Source organism: Lepidochelys olivacea (genome assembly GCF_965140295.1).
Source record: "Lepidochelys olivacea isolate rLepOli2 genome assembly, chromosome: 6".
Lineage (NCBI taxonomy): Eukaryota > Metazoa > Chordata > Testudines > Cheloniidae > Lepidochelys > Lepidochelys olivacea.
The window spans coordinates 10,631,564-10,655,727 of record NC_140416.1 but is presented as its reverse complement, the minus strand read 5'-3'; the positions used below and the strand labels follow the sequence as shown (position 1 = coordinate 10,655,727).

At 47.5% G+C, this 24,164-nt stretch overlaps 1 protein-coding gene across 1 annotated transcript; it reads right to left on the bottom strand.

Moving 5' to 3' along the window:
* Positions 1 to 1,025: 1,025 nt before the first annotated feature.
* On the bottom strand, positions 1,026 to 23,878 carry LOC311521803 (membrane-spanning 4-domains subfamily A member 15-like). The gene is made up of 7 exons (XM_084630406.1): positions 23,791 to 23,878; positions 21,039 to 21,324; positions 19,605 to 19,721; positions 17,600 to 17,656; positions 5,313 to 5,438; positions 4,275 to 4,388; positions 1,026 to 1,394 (listed from the first exon to the last, which is right to left on the bottom strand). The coding sequence occupies exons 2-7, from the start codon at positions 21,309 to 21,311 to the stop codon at positions 1,281 to 1,283; spliced, it is 801 nt and encodes a 266-aa protein (XP_084486532.1). The 5' UTR covers positions 21,312 to 21,324; positions 23,791 to 23,878; the 3' UTR covers positions 1,026 to 1,280.
* Between the last annotated feature and the right edge of the window lie 286 nt (positions 23,879 to 24,164).

Genomic DNA, 24,164 nt, shown 5'->3' with positions numbered 1-24,164 from the left:
CTGATTCACTCTCTGTTTTACAGCTCATGATATACTGCAGGATCAGCCGTGTTGTGTTCATAATGATCATCACCAGACTGGTCAGCAGTTCAGGATCCATGTTTCAGGCAGAGATGGCAGGCACATAGTTTACAAGGGCTGGTGAAAAATGGTGCAAAATGAAGTCAGAAGCCCATGGAATGATGGGATGGAAAGAAATACATCATGGGATGGCGAGCATGCCTCCATGATACACTGTGATCTGTTCCCAGAGGTCCCAGTGGCAGAGGGTGGTGAACTGCATAGTGGGGTAGCTACCCATGATGCAACACTCTCTGTTGCTGCAACAGCAATGACTATGGACACACTCCACCAACACAAGGAGCATTGTGTGGACGTGCAGAACCTATGTAATTAAAGTGGCTTATGATCATTGACATTCCGTAAGTCAACTTAAATGGCCTTAGGCCAGGTCTACACTATAGACCTATATCAGTATAACTACGGCACTCAAGGGTGTGAAAAATCCACAAACTTCTGAGTGATGTAGTTATATCGACCTAATCCCCCCAGATAGACAACACTGTGTCGATGAGAGAGCACCTCCCATCGACACAGCAACTGCTTCTCAGGGAGGTGGATTAACTACGCTGACAGGAGAAGTTCTCCCATCGGCATAGGAGCATCTTCCCTAAAACACTACAACGATGCAGCTCTAATGCTGTATGTGAAGACAAGCCCTTCATGCTTCAGTCACGTTCCAAAGGAAGAAAGTGTGTGAAACTTTCGGGGCCCACAACAAACAAATTAGTGCTAGTTGCAATAGTCGGTTTTGTGATGTATGCTACTAGTGAAAGGGGACTCCCTGCTCTACCACACATGTGTGGTAAGAGTTACATGTGGGTACGCATATGCCACATCTATATACTACTTGCACACACAGACACGCATGCCACATGCACACGCAGACACATATCTGTGAACAAGTGCTTTAAACTGACTCAGGATCCATTTTGAAGCTTTATTGACAAAGTTGCCAAGGGAAACTTTCAGGACCAAAGCCTCTGGGGGGGCTGAACGGTGTTGGTGAGTCATCACCTTATTTCATTCTGTGTACCATGAACTACAAATGGTGCGGCAGGTGGGATGAGTTCCCTGTGAGACGAACAATGGAGCTGGGTACTAGAACTCCCCTCCGAAAATGAAATGAGATCTATCATGCAGGACAGGGTTGGGTTTTACTTCTCAGAGGAGCTGCTGCTGGAGCCATCTCTCATAGGAGTTCCTTATGAGGCCCATTGTTAGGTCTCTTCTTTGGGGTCATAAGCCTCATTGGTGTAAGGTGGTGGAGGGGGCACTGGTGTGGAGGGAACCCCAACGTTTTCATTGGCAGCACATGGCCTGAACGCAATGGCCTGCAAAACAAAAGAGATCAGCCCTCACTAGTAACATCATTATCTTCATTCTCACCCCCACAACCATCACCTTCCTCACCCCTTCATTCTCGCTCCATCATCTTCCTCACATTCTTCATCACCACCACCTTCCTCATCCTTCCATCAACATATTTTTCAGCATTACCACCATCATCTTCCTCATCTCTCTAGTTTTTATAAGTCTCCTGTATCGACTGGCATTATCCCAGGGATGAATCTGTGCCATCATCACTAATTCCACGATCAACCCCCAATTCACTATCTGTAGGATTTTCCTTGTGGAGGTGCATGGCTCCCAGATGTCACAGAACATGACCATGGTCTTTTGCAATACTCGAGGATACAGAATCTATACTTCCTTTGGGTCCTGACTGCAGCAGGTTTGCTGTAAGGCACTTAAAGAGTTAACACGGTAGGTCTCACTATGCTACAGAGTGTCCCTTTGTGTTCCTTGCTAGGGCTGCTTGAAAATTTCCTGTCAAAAAGCTGCTTTTCAACAAAAAAAACAAAACAAAAACAGAATCCCCAAACTTTTCTGTGTAACTAAACAAAATGTTTCATGAAAAAATATCCAGTTTCCCTGGAAAAATTCAATTTTTCATAAAAAAAAGTGAATGCCCCAAAACCAAAAGATTTCAATTTGAAGATGCTGCTGCAGTGCTTCATGGGAAATGTAGTTTGGTTGCCTAGTGTCCCCATTCTTCACTATGGGTCAGGCTCATAGGCTAGACTACATTTCTCATGATGCACCATGGCCAGGGTCTCCCAGGATGCAACAACCTCCCCCCACCAAGAGGGCAGACGATGTTGCGTCATGGGACTTGTAGTCAGACCAAGGAGACTGTCATACAAAGGAGAATGGCAACATGAGGCATTCAAATTACAAACCACATTAGGCACCATGGCAACATTTCTAAATTGAAATCTTTTGATTTTGTCAAAATATTCTGGTATTTGAATTGTTGCTGAAAAAAAATAAAAAATGTCTATGGAACATTTAGACAAAAACTGTTTTTTTTCATAAATACTTAACAGTTGTCATCACAGTTTGAGAAAACATTAGCCTATCAGTGTGTGACCTACTCCCAGGTCAACAAGGGGTCAACCTCATCTCAGCTACCCCCTTCACTATGCAAAGGTGCTCAGAGAACGGACCTGAGACCTGCTGATTGGGAGGCAGCCAGCCTTTGAGAAGGTCAGATTCTACACCACCATCACAGCAGTGAGTTGACCCCAAACAAGGAGTTTTTGTTGCCTGGATTCATTTATTTTCCTGTCTGGCTAGAAACATTGTCCCTGGAGGGAACGTCCAAAGCTGTAGCTTTTGGGCGGGGAGTTTGCAGCATCATGATTCCATGGCTGGTTCTGTGCTAGCCCCAGCAGCTGCTCTAAAACAATGAGGCTGGTGATGACCCCAAAGGAGTTGTCCACCTGTCAGGTATTGCTGGAACACAAGGCACTCTGGCCATGCCATAGGCTCCTGACTTACGAGGAGAGGCTGAGGGAACTGGGCTTGTTTAGTCTGCAGAAGAGAAGAGTGAGGGGGGATTTGATAGCAGCCTTCAACTACCTGAAAGGGGGTTCCAAAGAGGATGGAACGCAGCTATTCTCAGTGGTGGCAGATGACAGATCAAGAAGCAATGGTCTCAAGTTGCAGTGGGGGAGGTCTAGGTTGGATATTAGGAAACACTATTTCACTAGGAGGATGGTGAAGTGCTGGAATGGGTTACCTAGGGAGGTGGTGGAATCTCCATCCTTAGAGGTTTTTAAGGCCCGGCTTGACAAAGCCCGGGCTGGGATGATTTAGTTGGTGATGGTCCTGCTTTGAGCAGGGGGTTGGACTAGATGACCTCCTGAGGTCCCTTCTAACCCTAATTTTCTATGATTCTATGCCCTCAATACATTGCCTCCACCAAGGGAGTAAGAGCTGGCTGTGCCAGGCGGGGAATTCCAAGCCAAGGGAATTCTCTGCTGGAGAGCTCCAGTGACTTTCAGTGGCACAAAAGAGTGTGATTGCAGCTCAGAATCTGGCCCAGTTACAGTTTCCTGGGTCCCCTCATCCCCACCTGGGAAGATGAAATGCAGCCCCACAGAAATTAAAACACTGACAATGAAGGTCAACGTGGTGGCAATGAAAACTGGGATTACTTCCCCCCCATTAAAAAAAGATTCAGTAACTTGGATCGTGGTGCCAGCAGCCCAGTTAGGAATCAAGGTAAAAAGAGCCAGAAAATAGGGCTATTTTCCCTGCCAAAAATGTCATCAAAAATCTATCAACCACCAAAATATGTTGATTCAACATGGAACCATAGTGCCTCACTGGAGTTGTAGTTTGGGTGCCTTATACTTCTTTTGTCCTTTATGGGCCACGGTCACTGGCAGGACTCTATCTCCCATGAGGCTATGTGTCACAAGCACCCTTGCCCATGGTGCATCATGGGAGATGTAGTCCAGCTAGAGAACATGGCCCAGAAGGGAAAATGTGCGTACACGGCAGCTTAACTACAACTGCCATGAGGCACCCTGGCACCACTTTGAATCTAAATAGATTGGTTTTCAGGCATTCAGTGTTCTGGCAAAATAGTAACATTTTCTGGAGAAAGCAGGTGCTTTCTGCTAAAATTCTCATGTAGTCAAAACCCCAGTTTCCCATTAAAAAAACCCCATTTGACAGACTTGTCAACCAGCCCTAAATCAGGGCCTGTCACTTTCCCCCATCACTGCCTCCCTCATACACATTCAGGCCCTTCCCCAGGGACACTCCTCCCATCAGGGAGGGCGCTTCGCAGAGGTGTACATCTCCCCCTCCTTTCAACACATGCTCTGATTCACATCCCGTTTGAGAGCTGGAAGACTCACGGTGTTGGGGGTATAGCGGATGGCTTGGGATGCAAAGTACGAGGTTGAGACAGCAATGGAGAACTCCAGGATGGACAACAAGAGCAGCATACCCGTGATCCCCTTCCCAGCACTCTGGAGAGCATAAAACCACAGGGGATGCTAATTAATTTTGACTGCTAGAGGTGTAACATTGCACAAGGCTGCTGTGAGGTGCATAAAAAATCCCTCTTTTCCCACTTCGGGGGATGTAGAAATCTGGTTCTAGTTCTTCCCTCCTCCCAGGCACACAGAATTCTCCTCCTCTTTCTAACTACTCAGTAGCCCCGGTAATTGTGATGCATGGAGCCACACCACTGTCAGGAGATCATAGAATTCTGTTTTCTCCTGAGTCTACAGGGATATACGCCCCTGAGACGCTCCCCGGGTTGGCCAGCCAGGATTTTGTAGCATGGAGGCAGTGTTGTCTAGTGCATAGAGCACTGGATTAGGATTAAGAAAATCTGGGCCTGTTGGGTGACGCTGGGCATGTCGTTTCATCTCCCTGTGCCTCAATTTCCCCATCTGTGTGAAGTGGGGATTAAACAAAGTAAAACAGGTATTTGGGTCCAATCCTGCTACTGATGAAGTCAACAGGAGTTATTATTATTATTAATTTGTATGTTGATAGTGGCTGGAAACCCCAGTCATGGACTAGGACCCTACTGTGCTAGGTGCTGCAGAAAACGCAGAACAAAAGCATGGTCCTTGCCTGGTTTTTGACTTTGACAGGAATTTTGACACTGGCTTTATCAAGAGCAGAACCAAGCACGTTAAGAGCGAACTTTTGTCAATTTTTCCCCAGATCAAAGGTCTGGAGCTGAACACATGGACAGTTTCTACCGTGGAGTCAAGGACTTAGGACAATTCCAGCTACCTGATATTTTAAAAACACACCTGTTAGGGATGGTCCAGGTAGACATAACACAGCCTCAGCAGAGGGTGATGGACTGGATGACCTCTTGAGGTCCCTTCCAGCCTTATACTTCTATAATTCTATGGCAGAATCTGGCCACTTACCAACCAACGATATTCCTCATCCTTGTGGTCATGTGACGTATTCAAAATCAGCTCCGTTAGGAAGAGAATTATCCCAATGGATGAGAAGATGGCACTAGTGTTGTTCATTCCCCGGCTGCTTTTCACCTGAGAGAGACATGCAGAGGGTCAGGTTGTGTGTAGGCAGAAAACAGGTTTGGTTATCATAGAATCATAAAAGTTTAGGGTTGGAAGAGACCTCAGGAGGCCATCTAGTCCAACCCCCTGCTCTAAGCAGGACCAGCCCCAACTAAATCATCCCAACCAGGGCTTTGTCAAGATGGGCCTTAAAAACCTTTAAGGATGGAGATTCCACCATCTTTCTAGGTAACCCATTCCAGTGCTTCACCACCCTCCTATGAAATAGTATTTCCTAACATCCAACCTAGACCTTTCCCACTGCAATTTGAGACTACTGCTCCTTGTTCTGTCATCTGCCACCACTGAGAACAGCCTAGCTCCATCCTCTTTGGAACCCACATTGCAGGCAGTTGAAGGCAGCTATCAAATCCCCTCTCACTCTTCTCTTCTGCAGACTAAACAGGCCCAGTTCCCTCAGCCTTTCCTCGTAAGTCATGTGCCCCAGCCCCCCCGATCATTTTCGTCGCCCTCCGCTTTGTGCCCTCTCTCCAATTTGTCCACATCCTTTCTGTAGTGGGGGGCCCAAAACTGGATGCAATGCTCCAGATGTGGCCTCACCAGTGCTGAATAGAGGGGAATAATCACTTCCCTCGATCTGCTGGCAATGCTCCTACTAATGCAGCCCAATATTCTGTTAGCTGTCTTGGCAACAAGGGCACACTGCTGACTCATATCCAGCTTCTCATCCACTTTAATCCCCAGGTCCTTTTCTGCAGAACTGCTGCTTAGCCAGTCAGTCCCCAGCCTGTAGCAGTGCATGGGATTCTTCCTTCCTAAGTGCAGGACTCTGCACTTGTCCTTCTTGAACCTCATCAGATTTCTTTTGGCCCAATCCTCTAATTTGTCTGGGTCACTCTGTATCCTATCCCTACCCTCCAGTGTATCTACCTCTCTTCCCAGTTTAGTGTCACCTGTGAACTTGCTGTGGGTGCAATCCATCCAATCAACCAGATCATTAATAAAGATGTTGAACAAAACCAGCCCCAGGACCAACCCCTGGGGCACTCAGCTTGATACTGGCTGCCAACTAGACATTGATCCGTTGATCACTACCTGTTGAGCCTGACAATCTAGCCAGCTTTCTATCCACCTTATAGTCCATTCATCCAATCCATACTTTTTTAACTTGCTGGCAAGAATACTGTGGGAGACCGTAACAAAAGCTTTGCTAAAGTCAAGATATATCATGTCCACTGCTTTCCCCATATCCACAGAGCCAGTTATCTCATCATAGAAGGCAATCAGGTTGGTCAGGCATGACTTGCCCTTGGTGAATCCATGTTGACTGTTCCTGATCACATTTCTCTCCTCTAAGTGCTTCAAAATCATTTCCTTGAGGACCTGCTCCATGATTTTTCCAGGGACTGAGGTGAATCTGACTGGCCTGTAGTTCCCAGGATCCTCCTTCTTCCCTTTTTTAAAGATGGGCACCAGATTAGCCTTTTTCCAGTTGTCCGGGACTTCCCCTGATTGCCATGAGTTTTCAAAGATAATGGCTAATGGCTCTGCAATCACATCAGCCAATTTCCTCAGGACCCTCGGATGCATTAGATCTGGACCCATGGAGTTGTACATGTCCAGTTTTTCTAAATAGTCCTTAATCTGTTCTTTCACCACTGAGGGCTGCTCACCTCCTCCCCTTACTGTGTTGCCGAAGACAGAAGTGTGGGAATTGACCTTGTCTGTGAAGACCGAGGCAAAAAAAGCATTGAGTACTTCAGCTTTTTCCACATCATCTGTTACTAGGTTGCTTCCTCCATTCATTAAGGGTCCCACACTTTCCCTGACCTTTTTCTGGTTGCTAACATACCTATAGAAACCCTTCTTGTTATCCTTCACATCCCTCTCTAGCTGCAACTCCAGTTGTGTTGTGGCCTTCCTGATTACTACAGACCAGTCAGCCTCACCTCAATCCCTGGAAAAATCATGGAGCAGGTCCTCAAGAAATCAATTCTGAAGCACTTAGAGGAGAGGAAAGTGATCAGGAACAGCTAGCATGGATTCACCAAGGCCAAGTCATGCCTAACTAATCTAATTGCCTTCTATGATGAGATAACTGGCTCTGTGGATGAGGGGAAAGCGGTGGACGTGTTGTTCCTTGACTTTAGCAAAGCTTTTGATATGGTCTCCCACAGTATTCTTTCCAGCAAGTTAAAGAAGTATGGGCTGGATGAATGGACTATAAGGTGGATAGAAAGCTGGCTAGATAGTCGGGCTCAACGGATAGGGATCAATGGCTCCATGTCTAGTTGGCAGCAGGTATCAAGTGGAGTGCCCCAAGGATTGGTCCTGGGGCCAGTTTTGTTCAATATCTTCATTAATGATCTGGAGGATGGCGTGGACTGCACCCTGTGTCCAGTTTTGGGCCCCACACTACAAGAAGGATGTGGAAAAATTGGAAAGCATCCAGCGGAGGTCAACAAAAATGATTAGGGGACTGGTGCACATGACATATGAAGAGAGGCTGAGGAACTGGGATTGTCTAGTCTGCAGAAGAGAAGAATGAGGGGGGATTTGATAGCTGCTTTCAAGTACCTGAAAGGGGGTTCCAAAGAGGATGGATCTAGACTGTTCTCAGTGGTAGCAGATGACAGAACAAGGAGTAATTGTCTCAAGTTGCAGTGGGGGAGGTTTAGGTTGGATATTAGAAAAAACTTTTTCACTAGGAGGGTGGTGAAGCACTTGAATGCATTACCTAGGGAGGTGGTGGAATCGCCTTCCTTTGAGGTTTTTAAGGTCAGGCCTGACAAAGCCCTGGCTGGGATGATTAAGTTGGGGATTGGTCCTGCTTTGAACAGGGGGTTGGACTAGATGACTTCCTGAGGTCCCTTCCAATCCTGATATTCTATGATTACACCCCTTGCATGATTGACCAGTATCTTTATACTCCTCCCTAGTCATCTGTCCAAGTTTCCACTTCTTGTAAGCTTCCTTTTTGTGTTTAAGATCACCGAAGATTTCACTGTTAAGCCAAGCTGGTTGCCTGCCATATTTGCTATTTTTTCTGCACATCGGGATGGTTTGTTCCTGTGTCCCCAATAAGGCTTCTTTAAAATACAGCCAGCTTTCCTGGACTCCTTGCCCCCTCATATTAGCCTCCCAGGGGATCCTGCCCATCAGTTCCTTAAGGGAGTCAAAGTCTGCTTTTCTGAAGTCCAGTGTCCATGTTTTGCTATTCTCCTTTCTTCCTTTTGTGAGGATCCTGAACTCGACCATCTCATGGTCACTGCTGCCCAGGTTGCCACCCACGTCTACTTCCCCAACTAATTCTTCCCTGTTTGTAAACAGCAGGTCAAGATGAGAATGGCCCCTGGTTGGTTCCTCCAGTAGTTGCACCAGGAAGTTGTACCCAACACTCTCCAAAAACTTCCTGGATTGTCTGTGAACTGCTGTATTGCTCTCCCAGCAGATGTCAGGGTGATTGAAGTCCCACATAAGAACCAGCTCACCTATATGTTCTGGGAATACGTCTATACTCATGTTTTTGGAAGAACTTATTTGCAGAGTTACTTTTTTCCTGTCAGATAAAATTGTGTTACAAGCTAAAAATGTAATTTTAAACCTAATGGATGTTGGTTGGAAGCTGAATAAATCTGAAAAACATTGGCTAAGCAGAGCACTAGTAATTGCTAAAAGCATGTCAATCCAAAAAGTGACCAACAATTGAAGACTGGAACATAGATATCATAAGCATGGCCACCATGGAAAGGACTTGTGTTCTGTAACAGACATACCCAAGAACAAGTCTCAGAGATATGGGATGCTTTTCTGGAAATATCTGAATAATCCCCTATTTAATGAATGCCCGCACTCCTGCTTTCCCCTTCTCTCTACCCTCTTCCTTCCCTCCCCAACTCTATTCCCCTCCTCTGAACTTTGCTTCTATTCTTTAGGATAACTTAATATTTTTGCTGTAGCTAGTTGGATTTTTACAAACAAATTTTGTCTGTAAATTGTGTAATAGAAATAATTGACTCATAGTTTAACCATTCATATTATATACATAATTAAATGTTTCACATATAGCTAAGGTTAGGTAGCAAATGGTTAATATAGTATAAGTAGTTTAAATACAGTTTGTTTTTTCTATATATATATTTCGAAAAAATTTAATACAAATTTAATAGACCAATATAAGAACCCGCTTCAGTCCTTCTCCTTCCCCCCACCTCTCCCTCCCACAGTTTCAATAAGGGACCAACAGCCCTCTTACACTAAGCCTCGCTCCCCCGATGTTGGGACTGGACAACAGGGGATGCTTCACCCAATAATTGCCCTGTTCTGTTCATTTCCTGTGAGGATCTCGCACTGGCCACTGTCAGCAGACAGGATACTGGGCTAGATGGGCCAATATGACCGTTCTTATGGTCTTATGTTATGGCAGCTAGGACTGAGAATGGCACCCATAGAGAACAGCCAAGCTGTTCTACTGGCATTTTCTCTTCAGCCAATAAAGACAACCCTCCTACCCCCCCACGAAAGACTAGAACTTTCATGATGAAAAAGCCCGATTCTTCTTGGGGCACTGGGAACTGGATTTGGGGCTTTGCATCTCTCAGTGACCAGCTGGTGACAACACATGACTCCTGTCTGATATCTCATGGCTGACCGGAAGGTGGCTGGAAGTCTCAGTTGGAGTAACTGGCTCCATTGTTGGCTGTGTGTCACCCCCAAGGAGCTCAGCCAGGTTCCCGGAGCTCTGTACGCTGGTTGCTCAGGGAGAGGCACTGTCCCTGGGAGGGAGGCAAACCATGGGCAGACTCAGGGTCTGCCGGGGAACCAAGATGGAGAGAGGAGACAGTGACAGGGGGTGGATGGCAAGTAGGCTGCTTGGAGGAGGGGCAGTGTCTGAGAGAAAGGAGGGAAAGGGCAGAGTCAAATGATTGACAAGTGATAGCCTGGGAAGAAGAGCTAGCCTGACCAATAAGAAGTGTGATGCCTGCCCCTGGGAGCACAGTGGGAGGGGGGAAGCCATTTTGGAGGGGTCTGGAGCCAGCCACAGAAAGGGCAGGACTGGCTGTGTGGGGAGGTGGTGAGTCCATTCCTTCATGCAGGGTTCCCCCTGAGAACTGGCCTCTGGGCACCTGGAAGCAAAATCCCTCAGCTAGGCCCTTTCCCTCTTCAAGGTGACTCCCAGTTTATGGAGTTTTGTTGGGAAAACTCTCCCCACCCCCGACAGCCCTTCAGCTCCCCAGGTACAATCAGCCACCGCATGGCACCGCGGCTCTGGCTGCTAGCTCAGGGCTGCCTGCCTGCTGTGAGAGTGTCTGAGTGCTTGGGTGGGAGATTGAAGTTTGGAATTTAGTAGAGTTATTATAATCTGCACCTTGAGCCCTGCACCCTTTGGTGGGGAGGCGAAATACTAGCACCAGAAGCAGCCTGACTCCTGCACGAAGAAGATGGCTGTCTTGAATATACTGTATATGTTTATGTTATTTCTTGGGAGTCTCCAACTATCTGGCAAGTAAGTTGAGGTTACTTTGTGGTTAGAATTTCTCTTCCAAGCTGCCCTGGAAAGAGTGAGGGCGGTGGGAGCACTGCCAAATAAATACATATGGGAAGGAAATAAGGAAGTTACATCTTGCTGAGCTGGAGGAGGTTCCAGAAGAACCCAGGCCTGTGCCTCAAAACCCATAGAAGAGGTAACCAGGTGAACAGGGTACTACATGCAAAAAACAGGCCAAGACCTGACTGGGCTGGAATGCTGATCTATACACTCACTCTTGGAGGTGGTCCCAGCAGACCTGGGGTGAGGCGCACTGGTGAGGTGGTTTGGGGCTAATGTTGCACTGTCCATAGGCAAGTCATGCTAGGAAAGGGTGGAGTTCTTGTCTGCCTCTAGTAGCTGAGCCACAGAAGGGTTTTAAGGCTGCTGCTGCATCCATTTAAGGCTCCCCATCTGCTTGCTCAAGTAGTAGAGACTTTTCCTTCTAAGGTTCCCAAGTTGCTGAAGGTTCCCAAGTTCTAAGCCCTGTGGCTGGTTTAACAGTCACTTACACATGCTGTGTATGTTCCAGGGTAAACAGTGAGTTTGATTTTTCTGTCGTAGGTCTTCTTATAAGCAATAAATTCAATTAAAAATGAGATTTCACGGTTTATGTAATTTTGGGAGTTCAAGGAACTGCCTGAATTTTCAGGCTTCATACAAACCAAGCCTATGACACTTTGGACGTTCACGTCTCATGACCACAGCAATAAACCATAGCAGTTGGCTACTGCAGCCCTTAGTCACCTCTGAAGCCTACCAATAGCTAGCTAATATATTCCTAGGAATGGCTCATTGTTATCAGAGTACGGTTCATAGGGTGAATTATGCAATGTGTCTTTCTACTTAGAAAAAAACTGTTCCTACTATGCAGAGAAAAGAAAATAGCAGGTAAAAGGTAAGAGGCAGAGCTGGTTGAAATTTTCAAAATTTCATTGAAATCGTGATTTTTTTGGGGGGGGGTGTGTGAAAAAATTTCTACATTTTTCATTTTTCATTCATTCCCCTATTTTTTGATCTGCCTTTAGGTCTCAATTCAGGAAAGCACTTAAAAACATACTTAATTTTTAGTACATCCTTAAGTCTCACAGATACTTAGCCCTGGTCTACACTATGAGTTTAGGTCAAATTTAGCAGCGTTAGATCGATTTAACCCTGCACCTGTCCACACGACAAAACCATTTTTGTCGACATAAAGGGCTCTTAAAATCGATTTCTGTACTCCTCCCCGGCGAGGGGAGTAGCACTAAAATTGACCTCTCTGAGTCGAATTTGGGGTAGTGTGGACCCAATTCAACGGTATTGGCCTCCGGGAGCTATCCCAGAGTGCTCCATTGTGACCACTCTAGACAGCACTTTCAACTCAGATGCACTAGCCAGGTAGACAGGAAAAGCACTGCGAACTTCTGATTTTCATTTCCTGTTTGGCCAGCGTGGCGAGCTCATCATGCAGTCCCAGAATCGCAAAAGAGCTCCAGCATGGATCGAACGGGAGGTACTGGAGCTGATAGCTGTATGAGGAGAGGAATCCGTGCTATCAGAACTCCGTTCCAAAACACAAAATGCCAAAATATTTGAAAAAATCTCCCAGGGCATGAAGGACAGGGACTATAACAGGGACCCACAGCAGTGCCGTGTGAAACTTAAGGAGCTGAGGCAAGCCTACCAAAAAACCAAAGAGGCAAACGGCTGCTCCAGGTCAGACCCCCAGACATGCTGCTTCTATGATGAGCTGCATGCAATTCTAGGGGTGTCCCTACCACTACCCTACCCTTGTATGTGGACTCCTGCCATGGGGGAGTCTCATGCAACAGGGATGAGGATTTTGGGGAGGAGGAAGATGATGAGGAGGCGGAAGATGAAACCATTCTCCCCGATAGCCAGGAACTGTTTATCACCCTGGAGCCAATACCCTCCAACCTGGGATCACAGAGCATGAAGCCGGAGAAGGCACCTCTGGTGAGTGTACCTTTATAAACATAATACATGGTTTAAAAGCAAGCGTATTTAATGATTAATTTGCCCTGAAGACTTGGGATGCGGCCAGTACAGCTACTGGGAAAGTCTGTTTATGTGTCTGGGGATGGAGCAGAAATCCTCCAGGGACATCTCCCTGAAGCTCTCCTGGAGGTACTCCAAAGGCTTTGCAAAAGGTTTCTGGGGAGGGAAGCCTTATTCCATCCTCCATGGTAGGACACTTTACCACACCAGGCCTATAGCACATAGTCTAGAATCATTGCATAACAAAGCATGGTCCCGGTATTCGCTGGCATTCAAACAACATCCGTTCTTTATCTCTCTGTGTTATCCTCAGGAGAGTGATATCATTCATGGACACCTGGTTGAAATAGGGGAATTTTATTAAGGGGACATTCAGAGGTGGCCATTCCTGCTGAGCTGTTTGCCTGTGGCTGAAAAGAAGTCACTCCTGCTGTTAGCCACGTGGTGGGAGGAGGGGTGAAATGATCATCCCAGAGAATTGGGTGTGTGTGGGGGTTTAGCTGGGTTTGTGCTGCACATTAACCCGAAAACCGCAGCCCCTCCTTTTAAATGGCCAACCCATTTTAAATGGCCAACCCAACGGGTGCTTGCTATGGGAAATGAGGGCGCTGCTGTTTGAAACCATTCTCACATATTATGAAGGTTGAAGAAGCCAAAAGACTGTGGCTTATCATGGCTGCTGCAAGCCAAATTCTGTTGCCCAGCCCTGCGTTTGTGATCTCTCACACCAAACCGGCAGGCCCTCAATACAAGAGGCAAGCACATGTGCTGTTATGTTAACAGCTTGGTTCACTGTGAAAGAGTCTACGCATTGTTCTCTAAAATGTGTCTTTTTAAATACTACTCTCCCTTTTTTTTCCTCCCAAAGCTGCAAATGTTTCAACACTCCCCCTATCATCTCCATTGCAGAGGCTAATGCAGATAAGAAGACGAAGAAAACGCACTTGTGATGAAATGTTCTCTGAGCTCATGCAGTCCCCCTGCACTGAAAGAGCTCAGCAGAATGTGTGGAGGCAAACAATGGCAGAGTCCAGGAAAGCAGGAAATGAACATGAGGACAGGCGGGATGAGCAAGAGGAGAGGTGGCCGCAGCATGATGAGAGGAGGCAGGATGCAATGCTGAGGCTACTGGAGGATCAAACTGATATGCTCTGGTGTATGGTTGAGCTGCAGGAAAGGCAGCAGGAGCACAGCCTGCCGCTGTAGCCCCTGTGTAACCGCCTGCCCTCCTCCCCAAGTTCCATAGCCTCCTCACCCAGATGCCCAAGAATGCGGGGGGTCGGGGGGGGACCTCTGGGTACCCAACCACTCCACCCCAGAGGACTGCCCAAGCAACAGAAGGCTGGCATTCAATAAGTTTTGAAGTGCAGTGTGGGTTTGTCCTTTCCTCCTCTCCTCCTCCCACACCCCACCCGGTGCTTCCCTCCTCCCCCACCCCTCCCGGGCTACCTTGGCAGTTATCCCCCTATTTGTGTGACAAATTAATAAAGAATGCATGATTTTGAAACAACAATGACTTATTGCCTCTGCAAGCGGTGATCGAAGGGGGGGAGGTCAGTTGGCTTACAGGGGAGTAGAGTGAAGCAAGGGGGCGGGTTTTCATCAAGGAGAAACAAACAGAACTGTCACACCGTAGCCTGGCCCGTCATGAAACTGGCTTTCAAAGCTTCTCTGATGTGCAGCATGCCCTTCTGTGCTCTTCTAACTGCCCCGATGTCTGGCTGCGCGTAATCAGCGGCCAGGCGATTTGCCTCAACCTCCCACCCGCCATAAACATCTCCCCCTTACTCTCACAGATATTGTGGAGCACACAGCAAGCAGTAATAACAATGGGAATATTGGTTTTGCTGAGGTCTAACCGCATCAGTAAACTGCACCAGTGCACTTTTAAAGGTCCAAATGTACATTCTACCACCGTTCTGCACTTGCTCAGCCCATAGTTGAACTTCTCCTTACTACTGTCCAGGCTGCCTGTGTATGGCTTCATGAGCCATGGCATTAAGGGGTAGGCTGGGTCCCCAAGGTTAACTACAGGCATTTTAACATCCGCAACGGTTATTTTCTGGTCTGGGAAGTAAGTCCCTTCCTGCAGCTGTTGAAACAGACCAGAGTTCCTGAAGATGCGAGCATCATGTACGTTTCCCGGCCATCCCATGTTGATGTCGGTGAAAAGTCCCTTGTGATCCACCAGTGCTTGCAGCACCATCGAAAAGTACCTCTTGCGTTCTGGCTGCCAAGGTGTTCCGGTCCCAAGATAGCGATATGCGTTCCGTGTATTGCCCCACCACATTTAGGGAATCCCATTGCAGCAAAGCCATCCACTATGATCTGCACATTTCCCAGAGTCACTACCCTTGATAGCAGCAGCTCAGTGATTGCGTTGGCTACTTGGATCACAGCAGCCCCCACAGTAGATTTGCCCACTCCAAATTGATTCCCGACAGATCGGTAGCTGTCTGGCGTTGCAAGCTTCCATAGTGCTATTGCCACTTGCTTGTGAACTGTGAGGGATGCTCTCATCTTGATATTCTTGCACTTCAGGGCAGGGGAAAGCAAGTCACAAAGTTCCATGAAAGTGCCCTTATGCATGCAAAAGTTTCGCAGCCACTGGGAATCATCCCAGACCTGCAAAACTATGCCGTCCCACCAGTCTGTCCTCGTTTCATGAGCCTGCCCCATTGCCACCAGGATGTCCAAATTGCTGGGGCCCGTACTTTGAGAGAAGTCTGTGTCCATGTCCTCATCACTCTCATCACCACGCTGCCGTCACCTCCTCGCCTGCTTTTGCAGGTTCTGGTTCTGTATATACTGCAGGATAATGCACGAGGTGTTTACAATGCTCATAACTGCTGCGGAGATCTGAGCGGGCTCCATGCTTGCCGTGGTATGTCGTCTGCAGGAGAGCAGACTTGCAGCGGAAGCGATGGCTGACGACGGATGCCACGAGAATAGATATTTATAGAGAATGACGAGAGGACCTGCGAGGTGGATTCATGAGACCAGGAGAGCAGAGTTCATAGAATATCAGGGTTGGAAAGGACCCCAGAAGGTCATCTAGTCCAACCCCCTGCTCAAAGGAGGACCAATTCCCAGTTAAATCATCCCAGCCAGGGCTTTGTCAAGCCTGACCTTAAAAAACCTCTAAGGAAGGAGATTCTACCACCTCCCTAGGTAACGCATTCCAGTGTTTCACCACAGTTGCAGCAGAAGTGGTGGAGAACGACGGTTAGCACCACGCACGTTTCCCAAGGAAGAACACATGTACCCGGGAGCCCATGACAGACAACATGGAGAAATTAGCTATTGAGATAATAGCAGCAGAGCAGAGTTGCAGCAGAAGAGGTGGATGATGATGGTTAGCAGGTCTACTGCACCGTCTGCTGCCAGCAGCACCAGAACACAACAGTGGCAGTGTTGGTGAGCTAAGCTGACCGGGCTGCACGCTTGCCATGGTATGGCGTCTGCAGGAGAGCAGAGGTGCAGCAGAAGCGGTGGATGATGATGGTTTGCAGTCCTACTGCATCATCTGCTGAAAGCAGCATGGTGTCCGCACGGAAAAAAAGGCGCGAAATGATTGTCTGCCGTTGCTTTCACGGAGGGAGGGGCAACTGACGACATGTACCCAAAACCACCCACGACAATGTTTTTGCCCCATCAGGCATTGGGAGCTTAACCCAGAATTCCAATGGGTGGCAGAGACTACGGGAACTGTGGGATAGCTACCTACAGTGCAATGCTCCGGAAGTCGACGCTAGCCATGGTCCTGTGGACGCACTCCGTTGACTTAATGTGCTTAGTGTGGACACACACAATCAACTGTATAAAATCGCTTCTATAAAAATCGACGTCTATAAATTCGACCTAATTTCGTAGTGTAGACATACCCTTAGTGCTTTGCTCAGTAGGGGCCTAGCTGGAAGTCCGCTTCTTTTCACTATTTTGAATATATTTCTGGTTACTTTAATTCTTCTAACTTCCCTTTTTCAGCCTCCCTGGACACTTTGTCTTTCTTTTGCTCCCTGGTAGCCTGGCTGAAAAGTTTGCAGCTTTTCTTTCTATTGGACTCCTTTCTATTGGGCTCTTAATTGAGGTTTATGTGTCAGTAGAAAAATTGAAGGTGGTTGTTGAGCCACAAGTTGCTGCTACAGATACAGCAGGCAGACAGCAGGGAGCCGTTTAAAGTATCCCCATTTCTCTTCCAGCTCCCTATTTGTCATAGAATCATAGAATATCAGGGTTGGAAGGGACCTCAGGAGGTCATCTAGTCCAACCCCCTGCTCAAAGCAGGACCAACCCCAACTAAATCATCCCAGCCAGGGCTTTGTCAAGTCTGACCTTAAAAATCTCTAAGGAAGGAGATTCCACGACCTCCCTAGGTAACCCATTCCAGTGCTTCTCCACCCTGTCTCTTCTGTCTTCCTCTCCAATACAAGTTCCAACAAAAATTGGTCCTGTAAACGATATTACCTCCCCCACCTTCTCCCTCTCCAACATTCCTTCTCCATGTTCTTGATCAAGCACTCTGCTCTTTCCCATCAGCCACTCTTCCTGGATAGTGCCCTGGGCGAAGCAGAGCTAAACTCTGAGAATCATCCGCCCCCTCCTGTTAGGAAAGGGATGGGAACATTCTCTAGAAACTCACCAGACAGATGTTGCCACGATTCTCAGCTACAACCGAGAGGGATCCAGAAATGATGAACTGCCCGGGAAAGAGAAAACCATCATTCACACTTACAAGAAAGATCTCTCCTCTGAGACAGGCTCTATGTGATGGAAGCAAAGGGAAAGAATGACACTTCTCTCAGCAGGGGCAGTCATAATAATTATACCTCGTGCTTAGAGAGCACTTTCCATCTAATAATGCTGCCATCCAGGTTCACTTCAATCTAATCAGTTAAGGTGACACCCATACCATAATCTTTCCCCCCAGATTCTCTCCTCCTTCTGAGTTCTTGCTCCTTTTTGACAACTGAGCTTGCTCTTCTCCCCATAAATAGAGCAATGACTGAATGGTCCTGAGAAGAGCTCAGGAAGTCACCAGGTTCCTCACCCCACCTTCCATCCAATGCAGCTGTGCCATCCTCTGCCTATGTCTCCACCTATGGAAATTGTATAGTACTCCCATCACCATGGGATTGGAGTACCTCTACATTTCAAGACTGACCTGTAGTGGGGACACAGGCTGGGGGCTGCTCTCAGGTCCCCCAGCCCCCTGCTCAGGGCAGATGGAGGATCTGGGGCTCCCCACAGTGTCCTGGGCTCCCTGGGCCACTCTTACCACATGGCTTGGCTCTGGCTTCCAGCCTGGCTGAGGGGTGGGGCTTTGGGGGAAGAGGAGGACCAGGGGGCAGGGCCACACAGAGGGTGGGGCTTCTGCATGTGTCCTACTTTTGCCTTTTGAAAAACTGGTCACCTTACCTGTCCTCTCCAGCCTCCCAGTTGTGCTAACATGCCTCAATCCAGACCTGCAGTGCCTCCTGCTGTCACCTCCATACTCTGCTTTCTGTGGTGAAGCAGTTACCAATTTCACTTAAGAGTTGAATAGTCCCTTGGTTGGAAGGTGACAGAAGATTTGCCCTTTTTGCTCATCAGGCAGTGTTCCTCACCTCCACCCCCGATTCAGGGTAGATAAAACCCTAACAAGGCCCAGTTCAGCCAGGGGAATTGCAAAGGGACAGAGACCTGAGCCTTGACCTCAGCCTAGTAAGCTAGAGATGCTCAGACAGTGACCTCACAAAGGCTTGGGCCTTGACAACAGCCCAGTAGGCAGAAGTGCTGAGCCAGTGACTTCACAGGTGTCTGAGTGCCAACGTCGGCCCAGCAGAGGGGCTAAGGCAGGGACTTCACAGCATCTTGGCCCTTAACACCAGCCCAACAAGACAGTTTTGGTGAAGAGGGTGAGCAGATTTTCAAAACGAGAAGCCAGGACAAGGTAAGATAGCAGGGATTGTGAGAGTGGTAGTTGGTGGAAGGCTCCTGTCTTTCAAGCACGTGTAGGTGGGTTTTACTGGGGGACTAAGGTGGCATATGGGGAAGGTTTTTAGAAGCCTATTCCGGGGCACTGCATGATACAGATTAATGCAGATTGAGGAGTCTGGTGGCACCTTAAAGACTAACAGATTTATTTGAGCATAAGCTTTCGTGGGTAAAAAAACCCACTTCTTCAGATGTATGGAGTGAAAATTACAGATGCAGGCATAAATATACTGACACATGCAGAGAAGGGAGTTACCTTACAAGTGGAGAACCAGTGCTGACAGGGCCAATTCGATCAGGGTGGATGTGGTCCACTCCCAATAATTGATGAAGAAGTGTCAACACCAAGAGAGGGAAAATTGCTTTTTTAGTGAGCCAGCCACTCCCAGTCCTTATTCAAGCCCAAATTAATGGTGTTAAATTTGCAAATGAATTGAAGCTCTGCAGTTTCTCTTTGAAGTCTGTTTTTGAAGTTTTTTTGTTGAAGTATGGCTACTTTTAAATCTGTTATAGAATGTCCAAGGAGATTGAAGTGTTCTCCTACTGGCTTTTGTATGTTACAATTCCTGATGTCTGATTTGTGTCCATTTAGAGCTGTAATAATATACAATTATTATTTATCCATGTGGTCATGCCATCATTTCATAAAAGCATTAAATTATTCTACTCACAAAAATTCCTTCGCAGAACGGGTACCCCACGATGCCAGAGACAGCAATGTATTTAATGAAAATTGTAGAGACACCTCCAAAGCCGATGTGTATCAGCCCAATCAAGATCTGGATGGCCTGTGGGAAGAGAATGGGGAAGTAAGAGGAGCCAATTCCCTCCCATCTTGGGGATGAGCAGAGCATCCTGTCCTGAACAGAGCTGATTAGAGCTCCATCCTGTGAGAAATTCTGATCTTTAGACTGTTGTTTTAATCTGAAATCTGAAAATTTTCAATTTGGAAAATGTTAAACATTTCATTTCAGTTTGTCAAACCGTTGCCTTATAGGAGTTGTAGTTGGGGTCCCATTCTCTTCTATGGGCTAGACTTCCTACATGGGCTACATCTCACATGCACAATCATGGGACTCTCATGGCATACCATGGTGGTTCAGTAAAAGAGACGACCACAGTGCAGCTGGGAAGGCGTAGTTTGGAATAGGGAGCCAGTCCTATTGGGAAGAATCACCTCAACTTCCTTGAGGCATCGTAGCAGCTCACGTGGGTGCAGTTTAATGTCAAACTGACTTGAGAGGAAACAGTTCAGTTTGACAAATTGAGGTAGTTTGATTTGGGAAGACCCAACCCAAAACCAAAATATTTTGTTTTGATTTTTCCAATGGAAATCTTTGATTTTTGTGGAAACTACATTTCCCATTGAAAAAATGTCAACCTCCCCGTGCTCCCCTCTTCCCCCCAGTGGTCCCTCAGCAGGAAGGTTCTCTGGGCTGTGATATACAGGAGGTCAGTGGTCCCTTTTGGACTTCAAATCTATTAATGGATTTGCTTATTTATTTACATAATTGTAAATAAACAACCAATCATTGGCTTATCCATGTAGACTGATGAATAGAAGTTGCAGGTTGGTTGTTTTCACTAGCAGCGCAAGGGTGAATGGAATCAGCTCTGCACTGCAGTAACTAGGAGTGGGACTCTGGGTTTGAACTGCTTCTTCTCAGACCAGATCCTCGGCCGGAGTGAATTAGCACAATGAAGCTACATTGATTTACACCAGTTTAATAGCCATCCCCACCTCCCCAAGATGGGGCTGTTTTGTTCCATTAGTTCCAGAAATAGCTGGTTTATAATCCTTTCCCCCTGTTTCTCCTTTGCTTGATTAATCCTCATTTCTCCCTGTTTGGGCAGCTAGGAGGATTCAGTGCCCCTGGAACTCTGGGTGTATTTCCATCCACCACCCCCTACAAAGCAGTGAAGTCTCAGGAAGAGGCCTGATGGTACCAGCTTCTTGGCATCCTTCCCATAAAGCTGTTGGTTAAAGTAAAAAAGAAAAGGGTGGAATCTGGAGTTTGCTCATGCTCAGACCTTCAGCCGCTGTTCAGGCCCTTCGGTATTGAAATGACTCATCCTCATGGACTGGGAGCAAAGATCACACTTACCCCTAGGGTCTTGGGCTGTGCTTTGAGGAATATCTCCATCATCCCTACGTTTCTTAGCTGTGCGATCTGTTCAGCGGGACACCTGGGGTAGGTTGACCCAAGAGGTTGGTTCCCAAGTTGGTTCATGACTGTGAACTGCTGAGGCCCACATTGCACCATCCCAGGAGTCTGGGAAATGGCACTAGATCCCCCCTGGCCTTGGTGGATGACACCAGCGCTGTTTGGGGGCATGACCACAAGCACCCCATCGGCCATGCTTCCTGGTGCTGCCATGATGGCGAAGATGCTGCAGAAAAGAGTGATTAGCCCAGATTAAGCCATATGTAATAACACTAGTCCCAAAATTAGCCCCTGGGCCATGCTGAGTAGGAATCTTCGTTACCTATTGCTCAACCCCCTTTGAGTCCCTGCCATGATTTTGTCCTTCTCCTGGAGCTATAATTGGAGCACGAGCAACACCTTAAAGCTAAGGGTTGAGATTCCAAAAGCTGACTCAAGGATTCAGCCACACAACTCCCATTAATTTCAATGGGGTTTGTGTGGCAAAACAGTCTCGTTGGCTTTTAAAATCTCAGCCAAGGAGCTCAAGTGTCTCCATTCCACCCCTCCTTTTCCAGGTGCTTTTAACTTTCTGGATCATTCAGTTTTTGGGATGGAATTTTCCAGAGCTGTGTAACTGATTATCCTAGGGTTGATAGAGGGTGAAATTAACTTGGGTTCTTTGGCACAGAGGCTCTGGTGTTGCTCCCATTGAAGCGAAGGAAACATTCCCGTTAACTTCAAAGGCATGGGATCAGACCCGAAAGCATTTACAAAAGAGCTGGCCAAAAATTTTCCATCAAAACTGTTTTTTGCTGGAAAATTGGGTTTTTCATTAAGTGGATATTTGTGTGTGGAAAGGGTCTCCTTTGCACAGAACTTCACGTTTGCATAAAAAAACTGAAAGCTCTAAACTGAAAACATTACAATTCAGCTATACTGCTGTGGTGCCTCATGGGATATGTAGTTCAGTTGCCGCATATCCCCATACTCCTCTGCAGGCTGAGCTCCTTGGCTGGACTACATCCCCCATCATGTGCCATGGACTCCCATGATGCATTGTGTCCATTTCCAGGAGGAAGGACCATGGTGCACCATAGGAGATGTCTGACCAGGATTCCTGGGCTACAGAGCAAAAGGGGGGCAATGAGGCAAGGAATGACCACTCCTATGAGTCAGCATTTCCAAATGAAAATATTTTGGTATTCAGATTTCCACTGAAAATTGAATTTTTCTCTGGAAAAAAATGAAATTTTGAACCGGCTCTAGTAAACAGCACAAAGGCTTATTAATAATCTCCCAACACTCCAAAAGAAATATGGCTGCAGAGGGTTATATGTGTATTTCCTAGTTTGCGAGACATTTACAGGTGCACCCGCATGGCAATGTACAGCACTAACCCCATAAGGGGCCAGTCTTCACAATGCTCCCAGCTGCTGCTAGGTTTGGCTTGTTAAGAGGCTCCAGATATTTTTTAAGTGTTAACAAGCACTGGAAAGCAGGTTGTGGTCACGATCTATAAGTGGGGAGATGATTTCTAAGGAGAGAGAGCTCTTTCATTTGGCAGACAAAGGCATAACAAGATGTAGTGGCTAGCTGCTGGAGCTACATACATTCAGTTTAGTGCAAGCAGGAATTAAGGGGCTTGATGCTGAAATCCCTGGGGGGGAAGTTCTTTGGCCTCTGTTACAGAGGAGATCAGACTAGATGACCATAATGATTCCTTCAGGCCCTGAAAGCTCTCAATCTAAATGCCGTTCTAACCTATGTGGGTAGTAAGGAGAAAGGAAAGGCTAAAGGGCCATGGGAATAGTCAGGACTGTCTCTTCCTTCCCAGAGATTCTATTCTCTCCAACCTGTGCAACCCCCTTTTGTCCAATTTCTGTTTCCCTTTCACGGTCCAGGCCAGAGTACTTTGTTCCTTGGCTGGGGGATTTTGTGGGCAGGGCTGGCTCCAGGCACCAGTGGTCCAAGCAGGCGCTTGCGGCGGCAGTTAGAAAGGGGCTGCAGTGTTTCCGTGGTGGCAGCCGTTCGGCGGCAGCCCCTCTGTCCCGCCGGCCGCGGTGGCAATTCGGCGGCAGCTTCTCTGTCCCGCCGGCCGCAGCGGCAAATCGACGGCAGCTTGTCCCTTTTGCCGTCTGCAGCGGCAGTTTTTTTCACTGTTGGAGTCAGCAAAAACTGTAGAGCCGGCCCTGGTTGTGGGGGTGGGAAGGCGGCCGATTGACACCACGTTTGCCAGAGGCACCTCCCTTTGGAAGCACCAAGTGCTCACCCCAGAGCCAACTGTTATTAGACAGGAGACATCACAGACCGTGTCAAGACCACCCCAATCTCTGAACCTTGCCCCTTTTACCCACTGGCTAGCGCCACGTAGTGGAGAGCAGCTGATGCATGAAAAGCTTTGGGTGAATGCAAGCAAGTTGTGTCACTGCTCCATCCTTCTGTATGAACATTTTCTAGAGGTCTGAGATGTGCCGCTTGCTGTCACAGGAGCATATGCCTTTGAGCCACAAATTTCTCCTCCTCTCCTCTCCCCCCTGCTTGTCAGGTAATGGGATCTGCTGCTCTTTAAATTCTGACCTTTTTTCCCCTCAACTCTAGAAGCATAAATTACAAGGGTCCTTGTCAGGGTGTCCCCACAGCCTCCCCCAGTATGGCCCCCAACACCCAATTTTAACCGTCACCCTAAGAATGTTTGCGCTGATGAACTTACTCTGTTTTCGCTGCAGCTACTGTCCTCCTTCCAGCTGTGGGCAACTCCCAGAGTCATCGGGAAATTCTGACAGGCTCATGCAAAAGGGATTTTAATAGCATCAGACTTTGAATCCTGCCCTGCCTGTTATGCTTAGCTCCTCCCTGTCTCTCTGCCTTGTTTTATTGCAGGACTCCAAAGTCCTCTTCCCCTTTGGATGTTTTTTCTTCATCCCGCTCAGAGTCCCTCTTGTGCCTTTTCCCCACCCTAATCACCATCCCTTCTGGCTCAGAACACATGGGGCTCCCGGTAGGAGCCCACCAACATTGTCCTTTGGCCACTAGGGGCACTACAGAATGAAATGAGACCCTTCCTTTTCCTCTTTGTCTAGAGGG

Excerpts from the sequence above, each read along its gene's own strand:
- LOC311521803 (XM_084630406.1), bottom strand. The coding sequence starts at position 21,311 with ATGGCAGCACCAGGAAGCATGGCCGATGGGGTGCTTGTGGTCATGCCC. Across the intron at positions 17,657-19,604 it reads CGTTCTGCGAAGGAATTTTT|TTCATCATTTCTGGATCCCT; the intron begins GTGAGTAGAATA and ends TTTCCCGGGCAG. Across the intron at positions 1,395-4,274 it reads TCCGCTATACCCCCAACACC|GCCATTGCGTTCAGGCCATG; the intron begins GTGAGTCTTCCA and ends TTTGTTTTGCAG.